The 25,322-nt window shown below is 45.8% G+C and overlaps 1 protein-coding gene across 1 annotated transcript in view; it reads left to right on the plus strand.

Moving 5' to 3' along the window:
* The window catches only part of pelp1 (proline, glutamate and leucine rich protein 1), a 78,048-nt gene that overhangs the window by 18,330 nt on the left and 34,396 nt on the right, over positions 1 to 25,322 (plus strand). Inside the window, exons 8-12 of the mRNA XM_084312091.1 lie at positions 6,477 to 6,609; positions 9,275 to 9,362; positions 15,515 to 15,603; positions 20,446 to 20,559; positions 24,169 to 24,319. Coding sequence (XP_084168217.1) covers positions 6,477 to 6,609; positions 9,275 to 9,362; positions 15,515 to 15,603; positions 20,446 to 20,559; positions 24,169 to 24,319 — 575 coding nt within the window. The remainder of the gene's footprint in view (positions 1 to 6,476; positions 6,610 to 9,274; positions 9,363 to 15,514; positions 15,604 to 20,445; positions 20,560 to 24,168; positions 24,320 to 25,322) is intronic.

Below are 25,322 nucleotides of genomic sequence, written 5' to 3' on the forward strand. Positions count from 1 at the left end.
TGCCCATGATTGGCTGCTGCGACGGATAACATGAAAACCCTTTTCAAATTGTCTGAAGACATCTGGGTGGTTGATGTGAAGCTGACTCATCTCCTGGACATAAAAGTGTGCCGATTTCAAGTAATTGTAATGCCCAGCCGCAGCGAATATCGGCATGCATTCAGAAACAGCGCATAGGTGCAAAAGCCAGGAACCTGTGCGATCTGCTGTTATCAGTGACCTAGCAACTTCTAATGTGTTGGTAATTTAGCCACAACTGACTAGTTTTGGATCTAGCACACAGTTCCATCTTCCTTTTTCCCAGCTCTTCATTTATTGTAATGAGGGTCTCTGATGTGAACACTGTTTCCAATGGCATTTCACCCTTAACTATTGAGGTATACATTGCTTCAGACTGTTCAACCATTGCTGCAAATTCATGACTATCATCTACCATTTCTGATATTATCATGCGGTTAAGACATTTGTCAACCAGAAGATGGCCACGGAATGCTCTCTGAACTGATTTGCCTGTCATCATATGGGCTACTGAGTTCTCCCCATAGAATACCCCTAGAATGTCCTTAAGTCCTGTACCGTCCATCAGTGTACCAATTGCTCCTAGCAAATTCATAAATGTGTGAAATCCTCCTAGGAGCAGGACAAAGGACTTGAGGTGACTGCACTGTGGTGAATCTAGGATTATCTCTGCTGCTTTCCAATATAGGGGTTGGTCAAATGTAACTACTGGGGCAAGGTGGTGTTTGGATGCCAGACCACAAATGAACTCCAGTGTTGACAGAATGCATGTTTTGTCTCCGGAGTACATGTCTATCATTGGTAAGTATCTCACTGAAGACTGCCCTGGATGTTCATCTCCCTTATGAATAATGTGCATCATCCCCTGCCAACCAGGTGCAGGCTGTTTGAAATTGAACGATAACTCCCAAAGCAGATCAACCATCTTGTTACATTCTGCGAGTCTTGGAAGTTCTTTAAATGTGGTGTCTCTGCAAAAGTGTTTGGCAAAGTGATAATCTATTATCACAACTTTTGACCTCTGCACAAGATTCAGTTCATTAATTCTGAACCTCGGAATCCTTTGGTCTGTCTTCTGTCCTGGTGTCAAGGCAGCTATCATGCCCATCCCATGAAATGTCCCTTTCCCATCAATTGTTAGAATATTATGATCTACATTGTCTGCAGCAAATAAGACGGTCGTGTTCAACACATCAATATCCTTACCAAGCATGTTTGGTGCAGTACAATTTGCAGCATTCATTTCAAACCTCTGCAGTTCAGAATAGGAAGAGCAGAATCCCATCTTATTCAGCATATCTACAATGAACCGAGACCGGTTTAAGTGGTGCATTTGCACTGCTAGGCCAATTTGCAAAGGGGCAAGGACCGCTCGTGGTCGGACTGCCTGTATGATTGCGTGGCCAATACTAGCAATTTTCTGCTCTGTCTCTTTACCGACAAACAAAGCTTTTAACACAATGTGGAGTGATTGTGGAATATAATCAAGGGCATTCTGTAGTTTTAGTGTCTCTGTAGTCGGGTACTCATTAACAGGTGGAACATTAGTCATTATGTCACTTTTTATGAGTTTTGCAGCTGTTTCAAGTAAGTGTCTCTTCTCAGACTCTTCATCACTGTTTTGTTTTGTGTTGTTATAGTAGGATCTGAGTGTCTGATGTTTTCTCTCTTATTGTAACAATACAATCCAAGCCATCTCCTTCTGCAATAAATATGCTATTTGCATATCGTTGCATCAGCAATGTTTTTAGGTATTGATTACTATATGGGATGGAATCAGCCTTAGACAAATACTCTTGCATTTTACACCTAAGTGCAGAAACGGTCAGCTGTCCATCATTCGTTTCAAAGTAAGCACACATTTTTGAGAAGGCTTGTTCTTGGTCCTCATTCTTTGGCCTTCCAGACTTTCTCCGCTTTGGATTACAATCGGGCTGAAATTCCATGGGAACATCACGGTCACACCGGAAATGTGTGCTACACACGCTGATGGAGGCGCAGTGTTCAGGGTAACAGAGCATGAGGTGAGGCGGACCTTTAAAAAAGTGAATATCAGGAAGGCAGCAGGTCCGGACGGCATCCCCGGCCGCGTCCTAAAAGTCTGTGCCGACCAACTGGCCCCAGTATTCACTGACATATTTAACCTGTCCTTAGAACAGGCTGTCATCCCCACCTGCCTGAAGAAGTCCACTATTATCCCTGTACCCAAAAAATCCAAGCCTGCTTGCCTCAACGACTACCGCCCTGTAGCTCTCACCTCCATAGCCATGAAGTGCTTTGAGAAGCTAGTAAAGGGCTACATCTGCTCCTCCCTCCCCATCAACATGGACCCCCTGCAATTTGCATACCGCCCCAACAGGTCCACGGAGGACGCCATATCCCATGTGCTGCACACAGCAGCATCACACCTGGACAAGAGGCAGGGGAACTATGTGAGAATGCTATTCATCGACTACAGCTCGGCATTCAATACCATAGTCCCCTCCATACTCATAGCCAAGCTCAGGGACCTGGGCTTGGGCTATGACCTCTGCCAGTGGGTCTTGGACTTCCTGACTGGCAGACCCCAGGTGGTGAGAGCAGGCAACTGCACCTCCTCATCCATCACCCTCAACATAGGGGCCCCCCAGGGCTGTGTTCTGAGTCCCCTCCTCTACTCCCTGTACACACACGACTGTGTGGCTCAGCGGAGTAGCAATACAATCGTCAAATTTGCTGACGACACAGTGGTGGTGGGCCTGATCTCTGCCAACGACGAGAGGGCCTACCTGGAAGAGGTCAAGGTCCTGGCGGGATGGTGCCAGGAAAACAGCCTCTCCCTGAACGTCAGCAAAACAAAGGAGATGATTGTGGACTTCAGGAGGTCGGGGGTCAAGGACTACAGCCCCCTCAGCATCGACGGGGCACCGGTTGAGAGAGTCAACAGCTTCAAGTACCTCGGAGCCTACATATCCGAGGACTTGACATGGACCACACACATTAACAGTGTGGTGAAGAAGGCACGACAACGCCTCTACTTCCTCAGGCGCCTAAGGAAGTTCCAAGTCAGCCAGAAGATCCTTAAGAACTTCTACTCATGTACAATAGAGAGCATCTTGACCGGCAACATCACCTCCTGGTTTGGGAATAGCACTGCAAAAGACCAAAGCAGACTACAAAGAGTGACACGTTCAGCCGAACGCACAATTGGAGGGGGGCTCCCCACCCTCCAGAACATTTACTACAAGCGTTGCAAGGGCAAGGCTAAGAGAATCATTAAAGACTCCAGTCACCCGAACAACTGCCTCTTCGAACTGCTGCGGTCAGGCAAGCGATACAGGAGTCTCAAGGCGAGCACAGAAAGACTCAGAAGTAGCTTCTATCCCCAGGCCATCAGGCTGCTAAACGAACAATGAATGAACACTACACAACAACAACCACCAAACGCACATAGCACACACATCCACACGCACACACTCACTTTAAACAAACACACTGTAGCACCCACTCCACACACTTTATAGCACACACCCACTTTAAACAAACACACTGTAGCACCCACTCCCCACACTTTATATTTATGGATGAAGGATTGCACTACAACTCGTACACCTTACTGTAAATTGTACCTAAAATTGTACCTCATCCCATTTCTGCTTTGCACTAGATAGTACTGTACATTAGTACACTGCATAGTATTGTGTATTGTATATTATATGGTAACTCAGAACATTGTACATATGTCTATACCGAACACTGTGACCTCATTTTCTTCTTCTAAATTCATGCTATATTATGTTATTATGTTATTTGATACTATCTTGTCTAGCAGTCTCTGGAGCGTAACAGTAAGAAGCATTTTGTATGAAAGTATTCTGTACTTCTGTATGACAACTATTAAAGAACTTGAACTTGAAGAACTTGAACTACAAGCATTATGATACACACAGTCTGCAGCATTTAGATCACTATTATAGTATTCAATTCTACCTTTGACTTTGAATGACCACTCATCATTTCGTTTATCACAGCTTTGCAATATAGACTTTGCAAAGTTGTCTGTTTTCACGTAACTGTAGTCGGCACGTCCTTCATGAACATTTGTGCCGCAGAAAAGGCAATCAGTTTGGCTATTGAATAGAGCTTCAGACTGCCTAGTACATTTACATTTACATTTAGTCATTTAGCTGACGCTTTTATCCAAAGCGACTTACAAGTTCTGTACAACAAGCCATCAGGAAGGGCACAACTCTATCAGCTGAGTAACAATGTTCGTCAAAGTGTTGAGTGCTACAGTGTAGGTTAGTTTATTAGGACAAGTGCATGACAGTATGGTTAGTTAGGGTTAGATAATTTTTCTTTTTTTTTCTTTTTTTTAATTCAGATAATGGTTGAAGAAGTGCGTCTTTAGTCGACGGCGAAAGATTGGACGTGTTTCGGCTGTCCTAACTGGGGTGGGTAGTTCATTCCACCATTGTGGGGCAAGGACTGAGAATAGGCGACTTCTCTTTGATGACCCTCCGGGAGCTTGGATAGGAGTAGGTCTGAGGCGGCCTGAAGAAGCAGAGCGTAGGGGTCTTGAGGGTGTGTAGTTAGAGACCATTGACCGGAGGTAGGCGGGAGCAGTTCCCTTTGCCGCACGGTATGCTAGGTCGAGGGCCTTGAAGCGGATTCGTGCAGCAATGGGGAGCCAGTGCAGGTCCCTAAGAAGTGGGGTGACATGGGCCGACTAGTACTAGTCCTTTTATTAGTGGTACTTGATTCACCGCTCTGTTTCCTCTGTAAATGTAAATCAATATCTCGGCTATGTATGTACATTTTGCGGCATTCTGAATGTACTTTCATGCCAGCAGTCACATGAACAGTGTCACCTCTTTTAACACTAGCTTTATTGATCCCATCAGCACCTTTCTGACGAATCTCAACAAAATCACTTCCATCTTCCAATTTACAAATGGGACAGATCTGGGCACTGAATTCACTCATCACTTTAGAAATCAGATAATGGTCAAAAAGAAGGATTCAACTATGCTAGCTTGAGAGCTGGAGAGTGCAAACACCTCTGGCAAAGACTAGGATGAAACTGGGGCTTAAATTACACTGCCAGGCCAGACACGCCCAGGCATGCCCAAACACAGGACTAGGTCAGAAAAGAAAGAAAGAAACTGATTCAGAAAAAGAAGGCTTCAACTATGGTAGTTTGGGAGCTGGAGAGTGCAAACACCTCTAACTATAACAACTATAATGGTCAAAAAGAAGGCTTCAACTATGCTAGCTTGAGAGCTGGAGAGTGCAAACACCTTTTTTAGTAAGCTATTAGTATTTGTATAGTCATTTTAAGCTCCTGGGCGCCAGTTTGGACGCCATCTTGAAAATGATGCCTTTCCGGAAGGTGTATTTTCCTAGATTTTTTTGTATGTTCACAAGCATGTCTAGAGGTACCAGAATCAAGTGAAAAATCATAGTTATATATTTTTTTCTATTGAGATATATAGCCATTTTAAGCTTGGTCTGCCGCCATTTTGGACGCCATCTTGAAAATTAAGCCTTTCTGGAAGGTGTATTTTCCTAGATTTTTAGTATGTTAGTGAACATGCCCAGAGGTACCAGAATCGGTTGAGAAATCCTTTGCACCATATTCTCAATTTGAGATATAGCCATTTTAATATCTCCACTGCCATCTGGGACGCCATCTTGGAAATGGCGGCTTTCGGGGGGGTCGATTTTGGTCGACTTTTAGTATGTTATTTAGCACGCCCAATACTATCGGAATCCATCGAAAAACCTTTTGTATCAATTTTTTTTGGGTTAAGTGCTTTTTTTTCATAGATTGACTCGCCTAACTCTCCTCTCCTCTTCCTCTCTCCTCTCCTCTTCCCTCAACTCTTCTTTTCTCCACTCCTCTCCTCTATTCTTATTCTCTCCACTCCTCTTCTCTCCTCTTCCCCCCACTCTTATTCTGTCCACTCTTCTCTCCTCTCCTCTTTCCCCCCACTCTTATTCTCTTCTCTCCTCTCCTCTTCCCCCCACTCTTATTCTCTCCACTCCTCTCTCCTCTTCCCCCCACTCTTATTCTCTCCACTCCTCTCTCCTCTCCTCTTCCCCCCACTCTTATTCTCTCCACTCCTCCCTCCTCTCCTCTTCCCCCCACTCTTATTCTCTCCACTCCTCCCTCCTCTCCTCTTCCCCCCACTCTTATTCTCTCCACTCCTCTCTCCTCTCCTCTTCCCCCCACTCTTATTCTCTCCACTCCTCCCTCCTCTCCTCTTCCCCCACTCTTATTCTCTCCACTTCTCTCTTCTCCTCTTCCCCCCACTCTTATTCTCTCCACTTCTCTCTTCTCCTCTTCCCCCCACTCTTATTCTCTCCACTTCTCTCTTCTCCTCTTCCCCCCACTCTTATTCTCTCCACTCCCCTCCTCTCTTCTTCTCTCCCCTCCTCTCCCCTCTCCCTCTCCTGGTGTTTATCTTGTCTATTAGAGGGTACAGTCCAGTATGAGGGTCCAGGTGTGGAGTTGCCCTTCCCACCACTGGACGACTCCGACACCCTGCTCCTGCTCCAGCTCCAGCACCGATACAGAGCAGTCTGCCATGCTCTCACACACACACTGAGGTAGAGGAACACACACTCAACTACACACTTGAGGTATAGGAACATGCTCTCACACACACACTGAGGTAGAGGAACACACACTCAACTACACACTTGAGGTATAGGAACATGCTCTCACACACACACTGAGGTAGAGGAACACACACTCAACTACACACTTGAGGTATAGGAACATGCTCTCACACACACACTGAGGTAGAGGAACACACACTCAACTACACACTTGAGGTATAGGAACATGCTCTCACACACACACTGAGGTAGAGGAACACACACTCAACTACACACTTGAGGTATAGGAACATGCTCTCACACACACACTGAGGTAGAGGAACACACACTCAACTACACACTTGAGGTATAGGAACATGCTCTCACACACACACTGAGGTAGAGGAACACACACTCAACTACACACTTGAGGTATAGGAACATGCTCTCACACACACACTGAGGTAGAGGAACACACACTCAACTACACACTTGAGGTATAGGAACATGCTCTCACACACACACTGAGGTAGAGGAACACACACTCAACTACACACTTGAGGTATAGGAACATGCTCTCACACACACACTGAGGTAGAGGAACACACACTCAACTACACACTTGAGGTATAGGAACATGCTCTCACACACACACTGAGGTAGAGGAACACACACTCAACTACACACTGAAGTATAGGAACATGCTCTCACACACACACTGAGGTAGAGGAACACACACTCAACTACACACTTGAGGTATAGGAACATGCTCTCACACACACACTGAGGTAGAGGAACACACACTCAACTACACACTTGAGGTATAGGAACATGCTCTCACACACACACTGAGGTAGAGGAACACACACTCAACTACACACTTGAGGTATAGGAACATGCTCTCACACACACACTGAGGTAGAGGAACACACACTCAACTACACACTTGAGGTATAGGAACATGCTCTCACACACACACTGAGGTAGAGGAACACACACTCAACTACACACTGAGGTAGAGGAACATGCTCTCACACACACACTGAGGTAGAGGAACACACACTCAACTACACACTTGAGGTATAGGAACATGCTCTCACACACACACTGAGGTAGAGGAACACACACTCAACTACACACGAGGTATAGGAACATGCTCTCACACACACACTGAGGTAGAGGAACACACACTCAACTACACACTTGAGGTATAGGAACATGCTCTCACACACACTGAGGTAGAGGAACACACACTCAACTACACACTTGAGGTATAGGAACATGCTCTCACGCACACACTGAGGTAGAGGAACACACACTCAACTACACACTTGAGGTATAGGAACATGCTCTCACACACACACTGAGGTAGAGGAACACACACTCAACTACACACTTGAGGTATAGGAACATGCTCTCACACACACACTGAGGTAGAGGAACACACACTCAACTACACACTTGAGGTATAGGAACATGCTCTCACACACACACTGAGGTAGAGGAACACACACTCAACTACACACTTGAGGTATAGGAACATGCTCTCACACACACACTGAGGTAGAGGAACACACACTCAACTACACACTTGAGGTATAGGAACATGCTCTCACACACACACTGAGGTAGAGGAACACACACTCAACTACACACTTGAGGTATAGGAACATGCTCTCACACACACACTGAGGTAGAGGAACACACACTCAACTACACACTTGAGGTATAGGAACATGCTCTCACACACACACTGAGGTAGAGGAACACACACTCAACTACACACTTGAGGTATAGGAACATGCTCTCACACACACACTGAGGTAGAGGAACACACACTCAACTACACACTTGAGGTATAGGAACATGCTCTCACACACACACTGAGGTAGAGGAACACACACTCAACTACACACTTGAGGTATAGGAACATGCTCTCAACTACACACTGAGGTAGAGGAACACACACTCAACTACACACTTGAGGTATAGGAACATGCTCTCACACACACACTGAGGTAGAGGAACACACACTCAACTACACACTTGAGGTATAGGAACATGCTCTCACACACACACTGAGGTAGAGGAACACACACTCAACTACACACTTGAGGTATAGGAACATGCTCTCAACTACACACTGAGGTAGAGGAACACACACTCAACTACACACTTGAGGTATAGGAACATGCTCTCACACACACACTGAGGTAGAGGAACACACTAGAGGCTGACATGTGAGTGGATTTTGACTCCCGCTCCTTCCCACAGAAATAATCCCATCCCAATCCGAAGTGAGAGTTTAGAAAAAATCCCACTCCCTCCCACTCCCACAGAGGACTGATCCCAATCCCGAGCCAAATTTCTATAGAATCCCACTCCCATCCCACTCGCGTTTACTAATCCTGCTCCGTTTTTCGTCCTCAGTATACAATATGCAGTACATGGGTCACATGTCTGCAGAGCTGTACGTTAACTTTTTTTGCACATAGCACTGGTGCTACAGAGGTTGATAGTTTTGTAGCACAGGCCAAACTCTTGTAGCACAAGTATAAAACGTGTTATATTTGTAACAGTCACAAATGTGCCTATTGTATTTGTGTTTTTCTGCTCCTCTTTTCTCACGTCTCTCATATGTCTTTTGTTATTGCGTCTCTCTCTCCTCTCCCAGCGTGGGTCCCACCTCTGCTGTGCGTCTGCCCGTCAGACAGGTGCTTAACCTGGTGTGCCGAGCCCTGGCTGTCAGCTGCAAGAGCATGGTGAGTACACACACACACACACACACACACACACACACACACACACACACACACACACACACAGATATGAACTGGTTCAACGTAAGGATGGGATCGAATATTCGAAAAATTTAATATTTGATCCCATATCTACATTCAATTTTCATGTCAGAAAATCAAAAATAAATTTAAAAAAGTCTTCATTCCTTTTTATATTTAGAGACAGCCTAATTTATCTAAAAGATGCACATGCTACTGTTTCTGTTTGTTTATTAAAACCGGATGATAGAAGTGCCTATTTATGTGCAATACCCTTTGATTTTAATGATCCATTGTGGAAGTGAATCAATGAGACGAGCAGACGGAGTATCGAGTCTCTGAACTTTACTTCCAAACAAATCCAACAGAACCAAGGTACAGCCACACCCTTAAGTCAACTCCCTCCTGTCACTCAATCAGTGTCCATTCTGAAGTGAGACACCTCCATCTAGTGTCCACCACACAGGCCCCCCCCGAACATTCAGAATTGACATTCAGTGCAACACCAAACAAACGGAACTGAACACAACAAACCCCCAAAAACAGTGCACCCAGTGTCTTCAGTCTCTTTTAGGAGGTCTGACCACGCGGCCATAACGACTGTATTTAACAGTCACAGGGAACGTGGAAGGGGAAAGGGTAAGGGTAGGGGCAGGGGGCCGTCCCCGCCGCCGCCGAGGCTTCGTCGGTGGAAAGGTAGGGGTAACAACGGCCGGAGGGCATGGGACAGGGGAAGACTTGGGTGGCCGGCGCCGGGGCTGAGCCAGCTCCACTGGCCCGTTTGGGACCACATGAGCAGGCTTAAGACGATCGACTGAGATCTGCTCCTTATTCCCCCCCATGTCCACCACAAAGTACTTGGGGCCCGGCTCGAGGACGCGGAAGGGCCCGTCATAGGGAGCCTGCAGTGGAGAACGGTGGGCATCATGACGGATGAACACATACCTCGCAGTCATCAGGTCCTTAGGAATGTAGGACTGGGGAAGGCAGTGATGTGTGGGAACTGGGGCAAACACCCTCGCTGCGTCCTGGAAGGCAGATCGGTGAGCTGTAGTGGACCAAGGGGCAGAGGAACCAGGAAGGAACTCCCCTGGGACCCTCAGCGGTTGACCAAAAACCAATTCGGCTGAAGAGGCCTGCAGGTCTTCTTTAGGGGCAGTACGCAGGCCCAACATGACCCACGGAAGACGGTCGACCCAGTTGCCATCTGTGAGCGTGGCCCGGAGAGCGGCCTTCATGGATCTGTGAAAACGCTCACACATGCCGTTGGCCTTTGGGTTGTATGCTGTGGTACGATGGAGTTTCACCCCAAGTCTCTCAGCCACGGTGCTCCACAGCTCAGAAGTGAACTGGGATCCCCTGTCCGAAGTCAGGTCCAATGGCGTGCCAAACCGAGTGACCCAGCCGAAGATAAACGCCCGAGCCACCTCCGCAGCCGTTGTTGATGACAGGGGAACAACCTCCGGCCACCTGGTGGTCCTGTGTGAAACCCTGAGACGGGGGAAGTGGGCCCACCAGGTCCACGTGGACATGGTCAAACCGTCTCTCTGGAATGAGAAACGGCTCAAGGGGGGCCTTAGTGTGACGATGTACCTTGGCACGCCACACAGGAGGCCGCCCATACTTTGACGTCCTTCCTAAGGCCCGGCCAGACGAACTTGGCCGCTACCAGCTTGACCGACGCCTTTACCCCAGGGTGTGAAAGGGCATGAATGGTGTCAAATACCCGGTGGCGCCAGTCAGTTGGAACCATGGGGCGGGGCTGGCCAGTGGAGACGTCACAGAGGAGCGTGGCGCCGCAGTCGTGAAACACCACATCCTCAAGTCGAAGTCCTGTCACAGCCGTCCTGAACGCCTGAAGGTCTGAGTCTGTGAGCTGGTCAGCAGCCATGGCAACATAGTCGATGCCCAGGTGCACAGGACTGACGCGCGCCCGGGAGAGGCAGTCCGCCACCTGGTTGTCTTTACCGGATACATGCTGGATGTCGGTAGTGAACTCCGATATGGCGGAAAGTTGGCGCTGCTGCCGCCCCGACCATGGCTCCGTGGTCTTGGCCATGGCAAACGTTAGGGGCTTGTGGTCGACAAACTGTGAACTTGCGGCTCTCCAGCAAGAACCTGAAGTGACGTATGGCGAGGAAGAGGGCCAGGAGCTCCCTGTCGAATGTACTATACTTCCTCTCGTTGTCGCGCAGCTTCCTACTGAAGAAGGCCAGAGGCTGCCAGGCGCCAGCCACCCACTGCTCGCACACCGCACCTACTGCATAATCGGAGGCATCGGTGGTGAGGGCTATAGGAGCAGCAGGAGATGGGTGTGCCAGCATGGCAGCGTTGGCAAGGGCAGCCTTAGAGCCCTCAAATGCCTGGACCCGCTCCGGGGACCAGCCCACGTCATCGTTGGCTCTCTTCCCCTTCAACGCCTCGTACAGAGGTCTCATCAGGTGAGCCGCATGGGCTATAAACCTATTGTAAAAATTAACCATCCCCAGGAACTCCTGGAGAGGTTTGATGGTGAGGGGGCGGGGGAAAGCAGCAATTGCCTCCACCTTGGCGGGTAGAGGAACAGCCCCCTGGGAAGAGACATGGTGGCCCAGGAAATCCATGGCCGGCAGGCCAAACTGACATTTGGCCGGGTTCACGATCAGCCCATGCTCGTTGAGCCGCTCGAACAGTTGACGGAGATGTCCCCAATGCTCCTCCACCGATGCACTGGCTACCAGGATGTCGTCCAGATAAATAAACAAAAATGACAGGCCTCGCAGCACAGAGTCCATCAGCCGCTGGAATGTTTGCGCTGCCCCTTTAAGGCCGAATGGCATGTGCAGGAATTCAAACAGTCCAAACGGGGTGATAATGGCAGTCTTGGGCACGTCGAGCGGATGGACCGGTACCTGGTGGTAGCCACGCACCAAATCTATTTTAGAAAAAATGGTGGCGCCCGCCAGGTGGGCAGAGAAATCCTGGATATGTGGCACTGGGTACCGGTCATGAGTGGTGATGTTATTTAGGCGACGGAAATCACCACACGGACGCCACTTCCCGTCCGCCTTGGGGACCATGTGTAGTGGGGAGGCCCAAGGACTGTTGGACCGGCGCACAATGCCGAGCCGTTCCATTGTGGCAAACTCCTCCCTGGCTATTGCCAGTTTAGCAGCATCCAGGCGGCGCGCCCGTGCATAAACTGGCGGGCCCACCGTTGGGATGTAATGTTCCACCCCATGCTTGGCGACAGAGGCAGAGAAAGTGGGGACAGTCAGAGCAGGAAACTCAGCGAGGAGGCGCTGGTACATATCGCCTGTGGCGAGCATATTGGCCAGGGCAGGCGGCCCCGGCCCCCCCAGTGTGCAGGGGTATGTGTCAAAGGACACAGAGCCAATCAGCCTACGGTTCGCAACGTCCACTAACAGTCTGTGAGCACACAAAAAATCTGCGCCCAGTATAGGCACCGACACTGAAGCAATAATAAATTCCCAGCTAAACTGCTGTCCATGTAAACACATAGTCACGTACCTGGTACCAAACGTACGGATGGAAGTCCCATTAGCCCCGTCCAGGGGTGGTCCTTGTCCGTTTCCCAAGGCGTCCGTGGCCGACGCAGGCAGGATGCTCCTCTGGGTGCCAGAATCCACCAACAGACGTGTCCTCGATAAACAACAGCTTGTTGATATTGACGCCAGCGCTCATAGCCGCTAACGAGCGCCGGCTCTCGCGTTTCCCTGGTTACCAAAGGTGCATGGTGGAACACAGCTCTTCGCTTTGTTGCCAAAACGGCGATGATAATAACAAAGCCCTCTATCATCCCTCTGTGTCTGATCCCTGCGATCAGCCACCCGATCAGACACAGCAGCCACACAGTACTGACGGGAGGCCAGTAGTATTCTGTCCGCCTCCTCTGCCAATCCCCGGTAATCCTTGGTGCGCACGAGAGGCGAGCTGGCCAGAGCCGTGCGCACCGGAGTCGGGAGTTGACGCAGGAACAGCTGCACAAAAATAAATGTAGCGTCACCTGAACCAAGCAGTGCTAGCATGTTCTCCATCAGTTCTGTTGGTTTACTGTCCCCCAATCCGTTGAGGGACAATAGGCGCTCTGCGCGCTCTGCATCTGACAGCTGGAAAATGCGCAACAGCTGTTCTCTGAGCGCGTCGTATTTGCCGGCTGCTGGCGGCTCTCTCAGGCATCCCATCAGCCGGCGTGTAGTGGAGGAATCCAATGCCGCGACAACATGATAATATTTCGTCTCATCCGACGTTATTCCGCGGAGGTGAAATTGTGCCTCGATGTGCTGAAACCACGGGGCCGGGTCATGCTGCCAAAACTCTGGCAACTTGACTGTAGCTGCATACACTGCGGGAACCACAGCCGGTGGATTCTCGTTATTGCTCATATTTCACACGTCAGGGTCACCACTGTGGAAGTGAATCAATGAGACAAGCAGACGGAGTATCGAGTCTCTGAACTTTACTTCCAAACAAATCCAACAGAACCAAGGTACAGCCACACCCTTAAGTCAACTCCCTCCTGTCACTCAATCAGTGTCCATTCTGAAGTGAGACACCTCCATCTAGTGTCCACCACACCATTCTATTAAAAAGAATAACTGAATTTAACTGAAATTGAACATTTTAACTGAATTTAAACTGAAACAGAAAATAACAATATATTTTTAATAGGGCTGTGAAAATTAATGCTTTAACTTTGGAGATTAATTTAAATTATTTAAAGCATTAAAATAAATTAATCTAGATTAATCTATGGAGTCAAAAATCTTCAACGTTCTGAACTTTCAGCAGTATATTTGCTTGTTCGGATATAAGAAAGAGGTCTAGCTGAGGTTTTGCTGAACATTTGTATTTCACAGGAGAGAAACTGTATTTAAAGAAAGCTATTAAAATAGTCTTTGAATCTAAATATACTTTGTGTTGATTTTACATTAATTACATGATTTTACTCAAGTAAATATCTGTTACAAGCTTCGGTCTTAAGTAGAAAAATGCTATTTTTAATCTAGATTAATTACATAAAATTGTGAGATTAATTAGTTAAATCTTTCTAATCTATTGACGACACACATTTTTTTATTTTAAAAAAGAAATTAAATTTTATTTTAATTTCTTTTTTGCTAGAAAGTCCCCCATCCCTAACGTGTTTCTGAGAAGTCTCATCACACTGCCTGGTTATCCATCACACTGCCTGGTTCTCCATCACACCGCCTGGTTCTCCATCACACTACCTGGTTCTCCATCACACTCCCTGTCCGTGGCCGACGTTAAATCATTTATGTAGTATGGGTGATATGTTGATCGGAGCAGTTTGTATGTATAATAATAATCAAACACGCTGAAACTCACCGCAGCTTCCTCGTAGCGTTGGGCGATCAGAGTGGAGCAGAAAGTTCGCTATTATGGGATGTCGATCTTGTTGGTCCAGTTCCAGGTTGTATAATACTATATACGTCCAAATCATGTTGTTTATCGAGTTATTGGCAACGGATCGCTATCCAGTGTATCGAAATATGGGTGAGCACCACTTCCGGCCGCTCACTTCCGGTTTTGGCACCTCGCCGATCGGCCACCAGATGGCGGTCTTGCACCGTTGGAGAGTTGAGAGGAGTTCTACAGCACCCGTCAAGTCTCCGTGGGTGAAATATGATTGCCATGACAGATTTTTGAAATATTGATCTCAAAGACGCTGTACGACGTCATTGGCAGATTACGCATGGCGAGGAATGACGTCTAAACACGCCATTGGCGATTAAAGGGTTAATAGACACGGTCAAGGCTGCCAAATCTCACAACCATTAACCTACAGCCAAGGCCAAGGGCCATCACTCGCATACACAACCATTAGCCTACAGCCAAGGGCCATCACTCACACACACAACCTACAGCCAAGGGCCATCTCTCACACACACACACACACACACACACACACACACACACACACACACACACACACACACACACACACACACAACCATTAGCCTACAGCGAAGGCCAAGGGCCATCACACGCATACACATGTCAAATAGAGATAGTAGATGCATTAAATTCAATATCTATACTAGTGTTGATTTTTAAATTGAAGCAGTATAGTTTTGTATAGTCATCCGTTTGTGTGCGTGTGTGTGTTTCAGAATGTAACCGGGGATGGTAGTTTGAGACTACTGGTGCTGCCAACCGTACACAATGACTCCATCGAGGTCCTGTCTGCTCTCATCACTGCGTGAGTATATGCACGCACACACACACGCATACAAGCACGTACACACATATACATAGGGCTAGATCCACAAAGAATGGATTGCACGGTGCAAGTTGCACCCTTAGTCCCTTACTTACAATTCATTATGAATTGAAAATGGGGGACCCTGATGTAAACAAGACGAAAGTCTTTCTCTGGTCTGCATCCCCTTAACAATTGTGTGTATTGAGCCGTACAGTATTGTACCCATTCTGCAATCTGTTAATAACATTTTCATTCAAATCAATCTGTGCGGTGATTGATTGAATGAACATTTTATTAACCCATTCTCTTCCGGAGCTTATATCCATCCTTGTAGCCTCTCTGCCCGCTCTATTTGTCTATGGAGATGTTCACCTTCTTTGCAGGGCTATAACTTTTTAAATTCTATTGCTAAATTGACATTACTATGGCCCATTCAATATCAATTATCTATCGTTCAGGATGTAGGAACGTTTGACTTTTTCATTCATACAATAATACGGTCTAGAGCAGTGGTTCTCAACTGGTCTAGCCTCGGGACCCAACATTTTCCTTAGTCATTAACTCGCGACCCAAATTTTTTAACCACTATGATTTATTTCAATTTTCTTTTTTGCAGTAATACGCAATCTTTCATGCACTGTTAAAAACATGAAATAAACACAAACTATGGCTAAAAACCCAATGAAATAAAATAATAATAAATAATATATGCTTCTTAGTAGATTTCTTAGCTTAACATAACAGACCTACGTTTGGGGGAACTAATGGGATAACTGGGGTTGCAACAAAAGTGCAACTAGGGCTAAAAACCCAATGAAATTACATTATAATAAATAATATGCTTCTTAGCGATTTCTTAGCTTAACATAACAGACCTAAGTTTGGGGGAACTAATGGGATAACTGGGGTTGCAACAAAAGTGCAACTAGGGCTAAAAACCCAATGAAATAAAATAATAATAATAAATAATTATGCTTCTTAGCAGACTTCTTAGCTTAACATAACAGACCTAAGTTTGGGGGAACTAATGGGATAACTGGGGTTGCAACAAAAGTGCAACTAGGGCTAAAAACCCAATGAAATAAAATTGTAATAAATGGAATAGAATAGAATAGAAATACTTTTATTATCCCGTGGGAAATTAGACACTGCAAATCGCTCAACATTTAAACATTTAGACAGGACAGGTCACACATTAGAATAATAACACAAATCAAATCAAGTTGCCTAGGATAAGAGTAGAGTAAAATAAAATAGGATAAAATGAAATGAAATAATATATACAGAAATAAATACAGTAAGAATATACTGAGCATACTGAGCATGGGGTAAACAATTTGGTCAATATAATTTAAATCTAAATCTAACTAAATGAAATATGAACTATATATTCCAGTATTCAGTGTCACAAGGTGCAGTATGCTTAGGTAGTGTATTGTCCTCCTTGGGTTCCAATAAGACTTAGATCAATGTCTGGCAGCCGTCGCTGCCCCCTGTTGTGGAGCCTGGAGGCCGCTAGTCGCGTCCTCCTGCCACTATTGAGCTGCCGCTCTGTGCTCAGTGATGCAGTGAGGCACAGTGATGCATTATATAGTCTGATGGCTGTTGGAATGAAGGACTTCCTGTGCCGTTCAGTGCTGCATTTGGGTAGTGTGAGCCTAGCACTGAACATGCTCCTCCTGTCAGCCAAGTCTGTGTATAGTGGATGGGTGGGGTTTTCCCTGATGGCCTGGAGCTTAGCGAGGCTCCTCCTCTCCGCCACCCTCGCTAGAGAGTCCAGCTCAACCCCAACCACGCTGCTGGCCTTCCTGACCAGCTTATCCAGCCTGGTTGTGTCCACTGCTCTCAGTCCGCTGCCCCAGCAGGTCACAGCGTACAAGAAGGCGCCCGCCACCACCGACTCATAAAACATCCTCAACATCCTTGTACAGACATTGAAGGATCTCAGCCTTCTGAGGAAGTAGAGTCGGCTCTGGCCCTTCTTGTATAGTGCTTCTGCATGTTTTGCAGAATATGCTTCTTAGCGATTTCTTAGCTTAACATAACAGACCTAAGTTTGGGGGAACTAATGGGATAACTGGGGTTGCAACAAAAGTGCAACTATGGCTAAAAACAATGAAATAAAATAATAATAATAATAATAAATAATATATGCTTCTTAGCAGACTTCTTAGCTTAACATCCCAGGGAATTAATGGGATAACTGCAGATGTTGTTTGCTCCTGACAAGAGTCTCAAAGTCTGGGGTGATGGTAGACAAAGCAACTCTGAGGTCATGCTCAATGTCCAATCTGTTCCTCTGCTTTGACTTCAGCTGGACCAGAGCTGAGAAGCCACTTTCACAAAGATAGGTAGTGCAAAAAAAAAGATTACCGTATTAAAAAAAAAAAAAAAGTTTTTACTTTTTTTTTTTTTTTTTTTTTTTACACACACACCCACTCAAAATGGCCCCGCGACCCACTTTTGGGTCGCGACCCACCAGTTGAGAAACACTGGCAGTATTTCATAGAATGTGAGATATAGCCATAAATGCATATATTAGATAATCAAATGCAGTTTGATACCGATCGACGCCAGATAAAAAATTAACTGTACATGATCCTAGACGTGTTGACTGATCATCTGCGGTTGACCGGGGGGGGGGGTTGTTTATAATTCCGTGGCCGACGTTAAATCATTTATGTAGTATGGGTGATATATAGATCAGAGCAGTTTTTTATTTTTTTTTGTTGATCTTTTCCCCCCTCCATTTTCCTCCGATTTTCTCCCATCCCAATGTTAGTCGTATGCCAATTCCCAATCCCCTTCCTGGTCGCTGCGCACTTACCCCCCACAGTCAGATCATCTGGGAGAGTGGAGGCTATCACGTGCTTCCTCCGACACACGTCCAGCCAATCAACCGCTTCTTTTCACCTGGCAGCGCGGATCCTCCCTGAGAGGGCGTAGCGTGTGGAAGGATCACACTATCCCACTCAGGTCCTATCCGCGCTTAGCAGGCGCCCCGACCGAACTGTAGGAGTCGCTGTTTACAACGACCCGGACCCACCCCGCCAGCTTCTCCCACCCTCTAATACAGCCAATTGTATTAGTGTGAACGGCCAGCCAAGCTGGTGACAACCCCGGAGCTGTGAGCTGGATTCGAACAGGCGAATCCAGCTCACAGCTCCGGGGTTGGTGACGAACGCAATCTCCCCTACGCCACCTAACCGCCCTGATCAAACGCTGAAACTCACCCCAGTCTCCTCTTACCGTTGGGTGATGAGCGTGGAGCAAAAAGATCGCTATTATGGGATGTTGATCTAGGTGATCCAGTTCCGGTTTGTATAATACTAATATACGTCCAATCATGTTGTTTATTGAGTTATGGCAACGGATCGATATGCACGGTGTCTGGAATAGGGGACGGACTAAGCACTTCCGGCCACTTCCGGTTTTGGCAACTCGCCGATCGGCCACCAGGTGGCGTTATTGAAGCGTTGCAGAGTTGAGCGGAGTCCTACAACACCAGCAAAGACTCCGTGGGTGAAATGTGAATACCGTGACGAAAATATGAAATATTGATCTCAAAGACGGCGTAACCCGTCATTGGCAGATTACGCATGGCGAGGAATGACGTGTAAACACGTCATCGGCGGAGAAAGGGTTAACAGATTGCAGAATGGGTACAATACAGTACGGCTCAATACACACAATTGTTAAGGGGATGCAGACCAGAGAAAGACTTCCGTCTTGTTTAGGGATGTCCCGATCGCCTTTTTTTGCTTCCGATCCGATCCCGATCATGTGATTTTAAATATCTATCGATCCGATCGTTTCCGATCCGATCTTTCACATTAGTAATCAATTTTGACGCATTTTTGTCAGAAACTGGCAGAGCGAGACAAGCCCATCTGTTGCCTATAGTCCGGGGCGCGAGCGCGGAGGCTTTTGTTATTACATTCACCCTGAGAAATGTGCTTCTGCTTCATATGAGAAATATTAAAAGTTTCAATATATGTTTGCACATTAGTATACATTCAGTGTTCGACTTACGTAATGGTCCATTCTGGTCTGAAACGCCGACGATAATCCTCAGTCACGTTATCCTCCAGGTGAAAAGTTAGTCTGAAAACTTCGCCTCCAGCCTGTCCTCCTTGCAAACATTGCAACTGGCTTGACTTTCTATTTTAAAATGCTTAGTTCCAAACCTCTGACATTAAGTCTAGCTGCTCAAGTCAGTGGATATTAACCGTGTTTCGGGAGCGACGTGTTGTACTGTTGTTGTGATGTGGAGCGTGTAGCATGTAGCCGGTCTAAATTAAAGGCAATGTGTTTGTTGCAACGGTGTAAATTAAAGGGGAATGTGTTTGTTGTGGACAATTATTCTGCTCTGTGTGACAATAAATACATTAATGATGATATATTATATGTAATTTAAAACCAAAACTAAGGCCTCCGTATGAGTTTAAGACGTGGACATGGTCATGTTTGTTGAATAAAAATTTTCTTTTTTTGACTGCCGATTTTTATTATTATTTTTTCCCGATCCCCGATCCTCTGAAAAGCACGTGATCGACGCCGATCCCGATCACGTGATCGGATCGGGACATCCCTAGTCTTGTTTACACCAGGGTCCCCCATTTTCAATTCATCATGAATTGTAAGTAAGGGTGCAACTAGCACCGCGCAATCCATTCTTTATGGATCTAGCCCATAGTGTATACGTACATATTATGATAATGCTGTGTAATGCTTCGCTGTAAGGTTGTGTGTGGTGGCGTGATGCAGTCCTCCAGTGTAATGTTGTGTGTGTTGTGGTATTATGCAGTTCTCCAGTGTAATCTGATGTGTGTGTTATAGTGTGCGTGGTGGGATGGTGCAGTTCTCCAGTGTGCTCCAAAGATTGTTCTCCCAGACACTGTCAGCCTGGACCCCTCTACCTGAGACCTCCCTAGGACAACAGAGATCCTTCAGGTAACACACACACAATAACACAGTGTTTGGTGAGTAAGGTTTGGCAAGCAACATATAGCATCATAAGGCTTGAAACCCAAAATAGTGTCCCGGTGGGTCCCCACGTGAGAACAGATATATTTATAATGAGCCAAAGTCAAAGGCCAACATTGAATTCATGCAAAAAATAAGGAAGTTCCAGGCACTCTTCATGTATATAAAAAAGCTTTAATAAATCGCTTAGTTCATTATATACCATTAAAAAAACACCATGTTTCGGCCTCTCTATCGGCCTTCTTCAGGGCATACAAATGGGTGAACTGAGCTATATTCGAGGTGGAGGCTGTGCTAATTGCTCTATTGAGCTCAGGTGTGAGCACCTAGTCAGCCTGAGGTCTAGCTGTGACAATGGACCTATCTCAAACCCTGCCCTCTTTTCTTGATCCTCCAATCACAATAGACCTGTCTCAAACCCTGCCCCTTTTCTTGATCCTCCAATCACAGCTGTCGCTTACCTCTGACTTCCTCGTACAAACAAAGTTTGTACGAGGAAGTCAGAGGTAAGCGACAGCTGTGATTGGAGGATCAAGAAAAGAGGGCAGGGTTTTGAGACAGGTCCATTGTGAGGACAGTTGTGATTGGAGGATCAACAAAAGAGGGCACGGTTTGAGATAGGTCTATTGTATATGCCCCTAGACTCCAGAGGTCCTCCCACATCTAGAGTCCAAAACTGACGCATCTCTTCATATACATACATTTTTAAACTAGAAAAGCAAAACACCAACACAAAATATTCCCATATTTACAAAAATTGAATTCATGCAGTTTGGTTTCTTATCTTAAAACGACACCAAGAGAACTACAGTAAGTTATTCATAGTGTTCTCATGAAGCGTCTTGCCAACCAATGGTGCAATGCTACGCCTCATTGGCCCGGGGTTAGGGCTGAATGATTAATCGTTTTGTTTGAAATTGCAATATGGCCTACCTAGCGTAATTTCCAAATCGGTAGAGGCGTAATATTTGTTAATAAAGGTGAAATGTGGCAAAATTCTAGTGTTGTGGTGCTGCAGAGATGTCGCATTGTATTCTACAGACTTAACCTCTTAACCGATTCACGGCCAACCACGTATATATACGTGATTGGGTGCCATCCTTTGAAGGCCAACCACATATGTTGTAAACTCTGTTTTGCTTTTATTCCATTTTAATATCCTACTCAATGTCACTGAGCTGTATTTTGGCTGGAAACGGCATATCGGGACTCCGAAAACTGCAGTACCGGCCAGATCCTGGTATTGGCGCTGTCTCGATAATGCAGTTTCCCCTGTTGCAGACTGGGTGTCACTTTCTTTTCGCTCCGGGTTAGCTTTTCTGTTAGCCTAAAGCTATGGCTTTACCAGATCGCCTGGAATACTTTTTGCGACGCCGAATTCATGCAGTAAAGGAACATAGCATCAGCCAATGGACATATCGATCTACCAGATGGCGATCAAATAATAGGGAAATTCTTTTTGGAATCCAACCGGCCACAGGTAAGAGCGATTTGACGTAAATTTCAGTCTGATCGGGCCTTGTTCTCATAGCCATCCAACCGGTCAGCGTATGATGTTGCAATAACGAATGCCGTTATTGGTAATCAATAGGGCTGTCCCCAACTAAGGATTTGGATGGTTGACTATGATTGGCCAAAATTTGACGTTAGTCGACTATTGGTTAAAAAAAAAAAAAAAAAAAAAGTATAATATAAAAAAATATATATTTTATTTTTATTTTTTTTAACATTTTGTATCATTCCATTTGGGCTGTGGGGGGTGCTTAATGTCTGAAGGAGTCGACTGAAGGCTTCTTGTCCTCTGCAAAAGCATGCAATTGGTCCACTGATGGATAGGGGTGGGACGATACATCGATCCAGATCGATACATCGATGTAATTATCAACGATCGAATCGGATCGATGCAATGTAATAAGATCGATTCATATCGATACTCTTATTTGAAAATCCTGTGGCGAGTCTCATATCCGCCCAAGAACAACAGCAGTAGCTCCGTGTGTGTAGACGTTACAGCATAGCATTCTCCCTTTCTGTGTGTGTGTGTGCGCGCGTCTTTGGAAAGAGCAGATGAGGTCAGAGGAGTTTGATGTTTAAATGTTATTTAAACATAAACAATATAATACATAATAAATGTAGGCCTATACATGATCATGCAACATCAACAAATTGTTGTAGGAACGGTTTGGGAGAGGGAGGTAGGGAGGGGTTTTAGGTTGAGTTTTGAGTTCCAAAAAATGGAGCTTAAAGTTTAAAGCTCAATATATCAAAACGTGGCACTTTACAGTGAACAGGAGGTCTATTTGTATTAAAAACAATAGATTGATTTTCCTTTAAATGTCTGGAAGAGCTCAAAAATACAAATGTCAAATGATATTTTCGTTACCTTTTTTTAGTTGATCTAAATGTTACCGATTGTGTTAAATGGGCATATGATATCATCTCATATCGATTGCAGGCACCTGAATCTAATCTAATCGTATTGTATCGTGAGAGACTTTGTGATATCGGCAAATATTGTATCGTTGTCCAAAGAATCGATATCGTATCATATCATGATGAAACTGGTGATTCCCACCCCTACTGATGGATACATCTTGATATTTGTCTAGTCTAGTGTGTTCATTAGATGGGTGAAATCCTCTTTCAGTGCCTCTGTGCCTGTTTTCGTAGGCAGTTAGCCTCTGGTATGCGTGCCATTAGCATTAGCCATGCTTCTAGGCCTCTTTTCTTTTGGAAAGAATGATAAAAAAGAATAAATATATATATATATATATATATATATATATATATATATATATATATATATATTCTTTTTTTTATATATTCGACTAACAGGTTGGCCAGTCGACTACGGCTCCTTTCGACCGATTAGTCGACTAATCGACTAATAGGGGTCAGCCCTAGTAATCAATATTCAGAAACTACTTCCCCCGCCCCCCCCTTTCATGCATTCATGGTGGAACATGATACCGGTTATATGCATTTAGATTTTTAACTCTAGCTTGTGTAGGGCCGAAACGCCAATCGATTTAACGCCCTATAACTAGCTTTGCAGGAATTACCCCAGACCATTGCGGTATATAGTTCATATTCACGACGCTATAAAACGGGAACGTATGGATGAATACATTTCTTTATGGCATATTGAAGGGAAGGTTTATACTGTCAATTGACAATGGACACATAGCAATAATATAAAATATAGATTTAGCTCTACAAACAACCTCACGCCCAGTGAAAACTTGTAATGAAAAGCTGGCCTCATAGAGTGGGATTAGACGGGCCCCAATGGCCCCGAATGTGTTAAGCCTTTCACTGCCACACTACCAAAACGGTTAACCCTTTCACCGCGACAATATACAGAAGGTTAATCCTTTCACTGTCGCGCGACAGCCGGTCGCTGTCGGTTGTGTGATAGTAAAGGGTTAACCTTCTGTTGTGTGGCAGTGAAAGGGTTAAGCCCTAGCCATATTTTCAGAAAATTCGCCTAAAAGTACATACCCAAGTAAACGGTATGTCAGGTTGTGGCTTCTGTTTCATAATATGAAGCCGCGTCTCTCCTGCTCGTTCCAACAGCTCGGTGCGGGTGTCGGTCTACAGAACCTTAGAACTCTGGGTCCGGGTGGGCGGAGCCTCCGCCGGCATTCTCCAGGGAAGCCCTACCCACTCCGAGCTCCTATTTGCCCACCTGTTGGGTGACATCACGCCGGGGGCAGAGGCTGTCAAGGTGAGGTGATCTAGGGTTTTGTCGAGCGCGTTAAAATGAAATGCAGTGTAGCAGCCTTGTGCCAGATTTCTAGTCATGGAAAACCTGTACAATTGACAAAAATTACCTGTGTTTCCTGGAAATGTTTATTTATTTATTAAATAATAATAATTTATTTTAGCCCCTCACTCAGATCGTCTATGTAAACCTCCCATTGTTTTGGCCGCCATGGCATTTGACAATGTCATGCTTATTCTCCTCTTATTCTTAAAATGCTGTAAAAAGAAAAGTACATAATCTGAGTTTCATTGCAATGTACACTACAGCACAGTGCTACTTCCCTATAAAATGATGTACGTCATTTACGAGGAATTGTTGGCACATGGGCGTTGTTGCTAACAACAAGAGATAGCAGTGATGAGTGTAGCAGTCACCTTTTAATGAACGTGAGACAATTCATCATGAACCCTGCATCATTATAAAAGGAGGAATGAAACTGGGCTTAAATGTGTCTATACTAGGCCCTACTGGTCAATTATATGACCGCTTGTTGTGAGTGAGTGCTGTCCTGGAGAATTATTTCTGAACCTGATTCAGGCTCCTTGATGGAAGCTGTACGAAGTCTTTCAACAGTGGATAGCATGAGCCTTCATATGAACCGAGCCGTCATATGAACCGAGCCGTCATATGGACAGCTTTCATATGGACCAAGCCTTCATATGGACCAAGCCTTCATATGGACGAGCCTTCATATGGACCAAGCCTTCATATGAACCGAGCCGTCATATGAACCGAGCCGTCATATGGACAGCTTTCATATGGACGGAGCCTTCATATGGACCAAGCCTTCATATGGACCAAGCCTTCATATGAACCGAGCCGTCATATGAACCGAGCCGCCATATGGACGGAGCCTTCATATGGACCAAGCCTTCATATGAACCGAGCCGTCATATGAACCGAGCCGTCATATGGACGGAGCCTTCATATGGACCAAGCCTTCATATGGACCAAGCCTTCATAT

The sequence above is a fragment of the Notolepis coatsorum genome (genome assembly GCF_963971535.1).
Source record: "Notolepis coatsorum genome assembly, chromosome: 4".
In the NCBI taxonomy this organism is placed as follows: Eukaryota; Metazoa; Chordata; class Actinopteri; order Aulopiformes; family Paralepididae; genus Notolepis; species Notolepis coatsorum.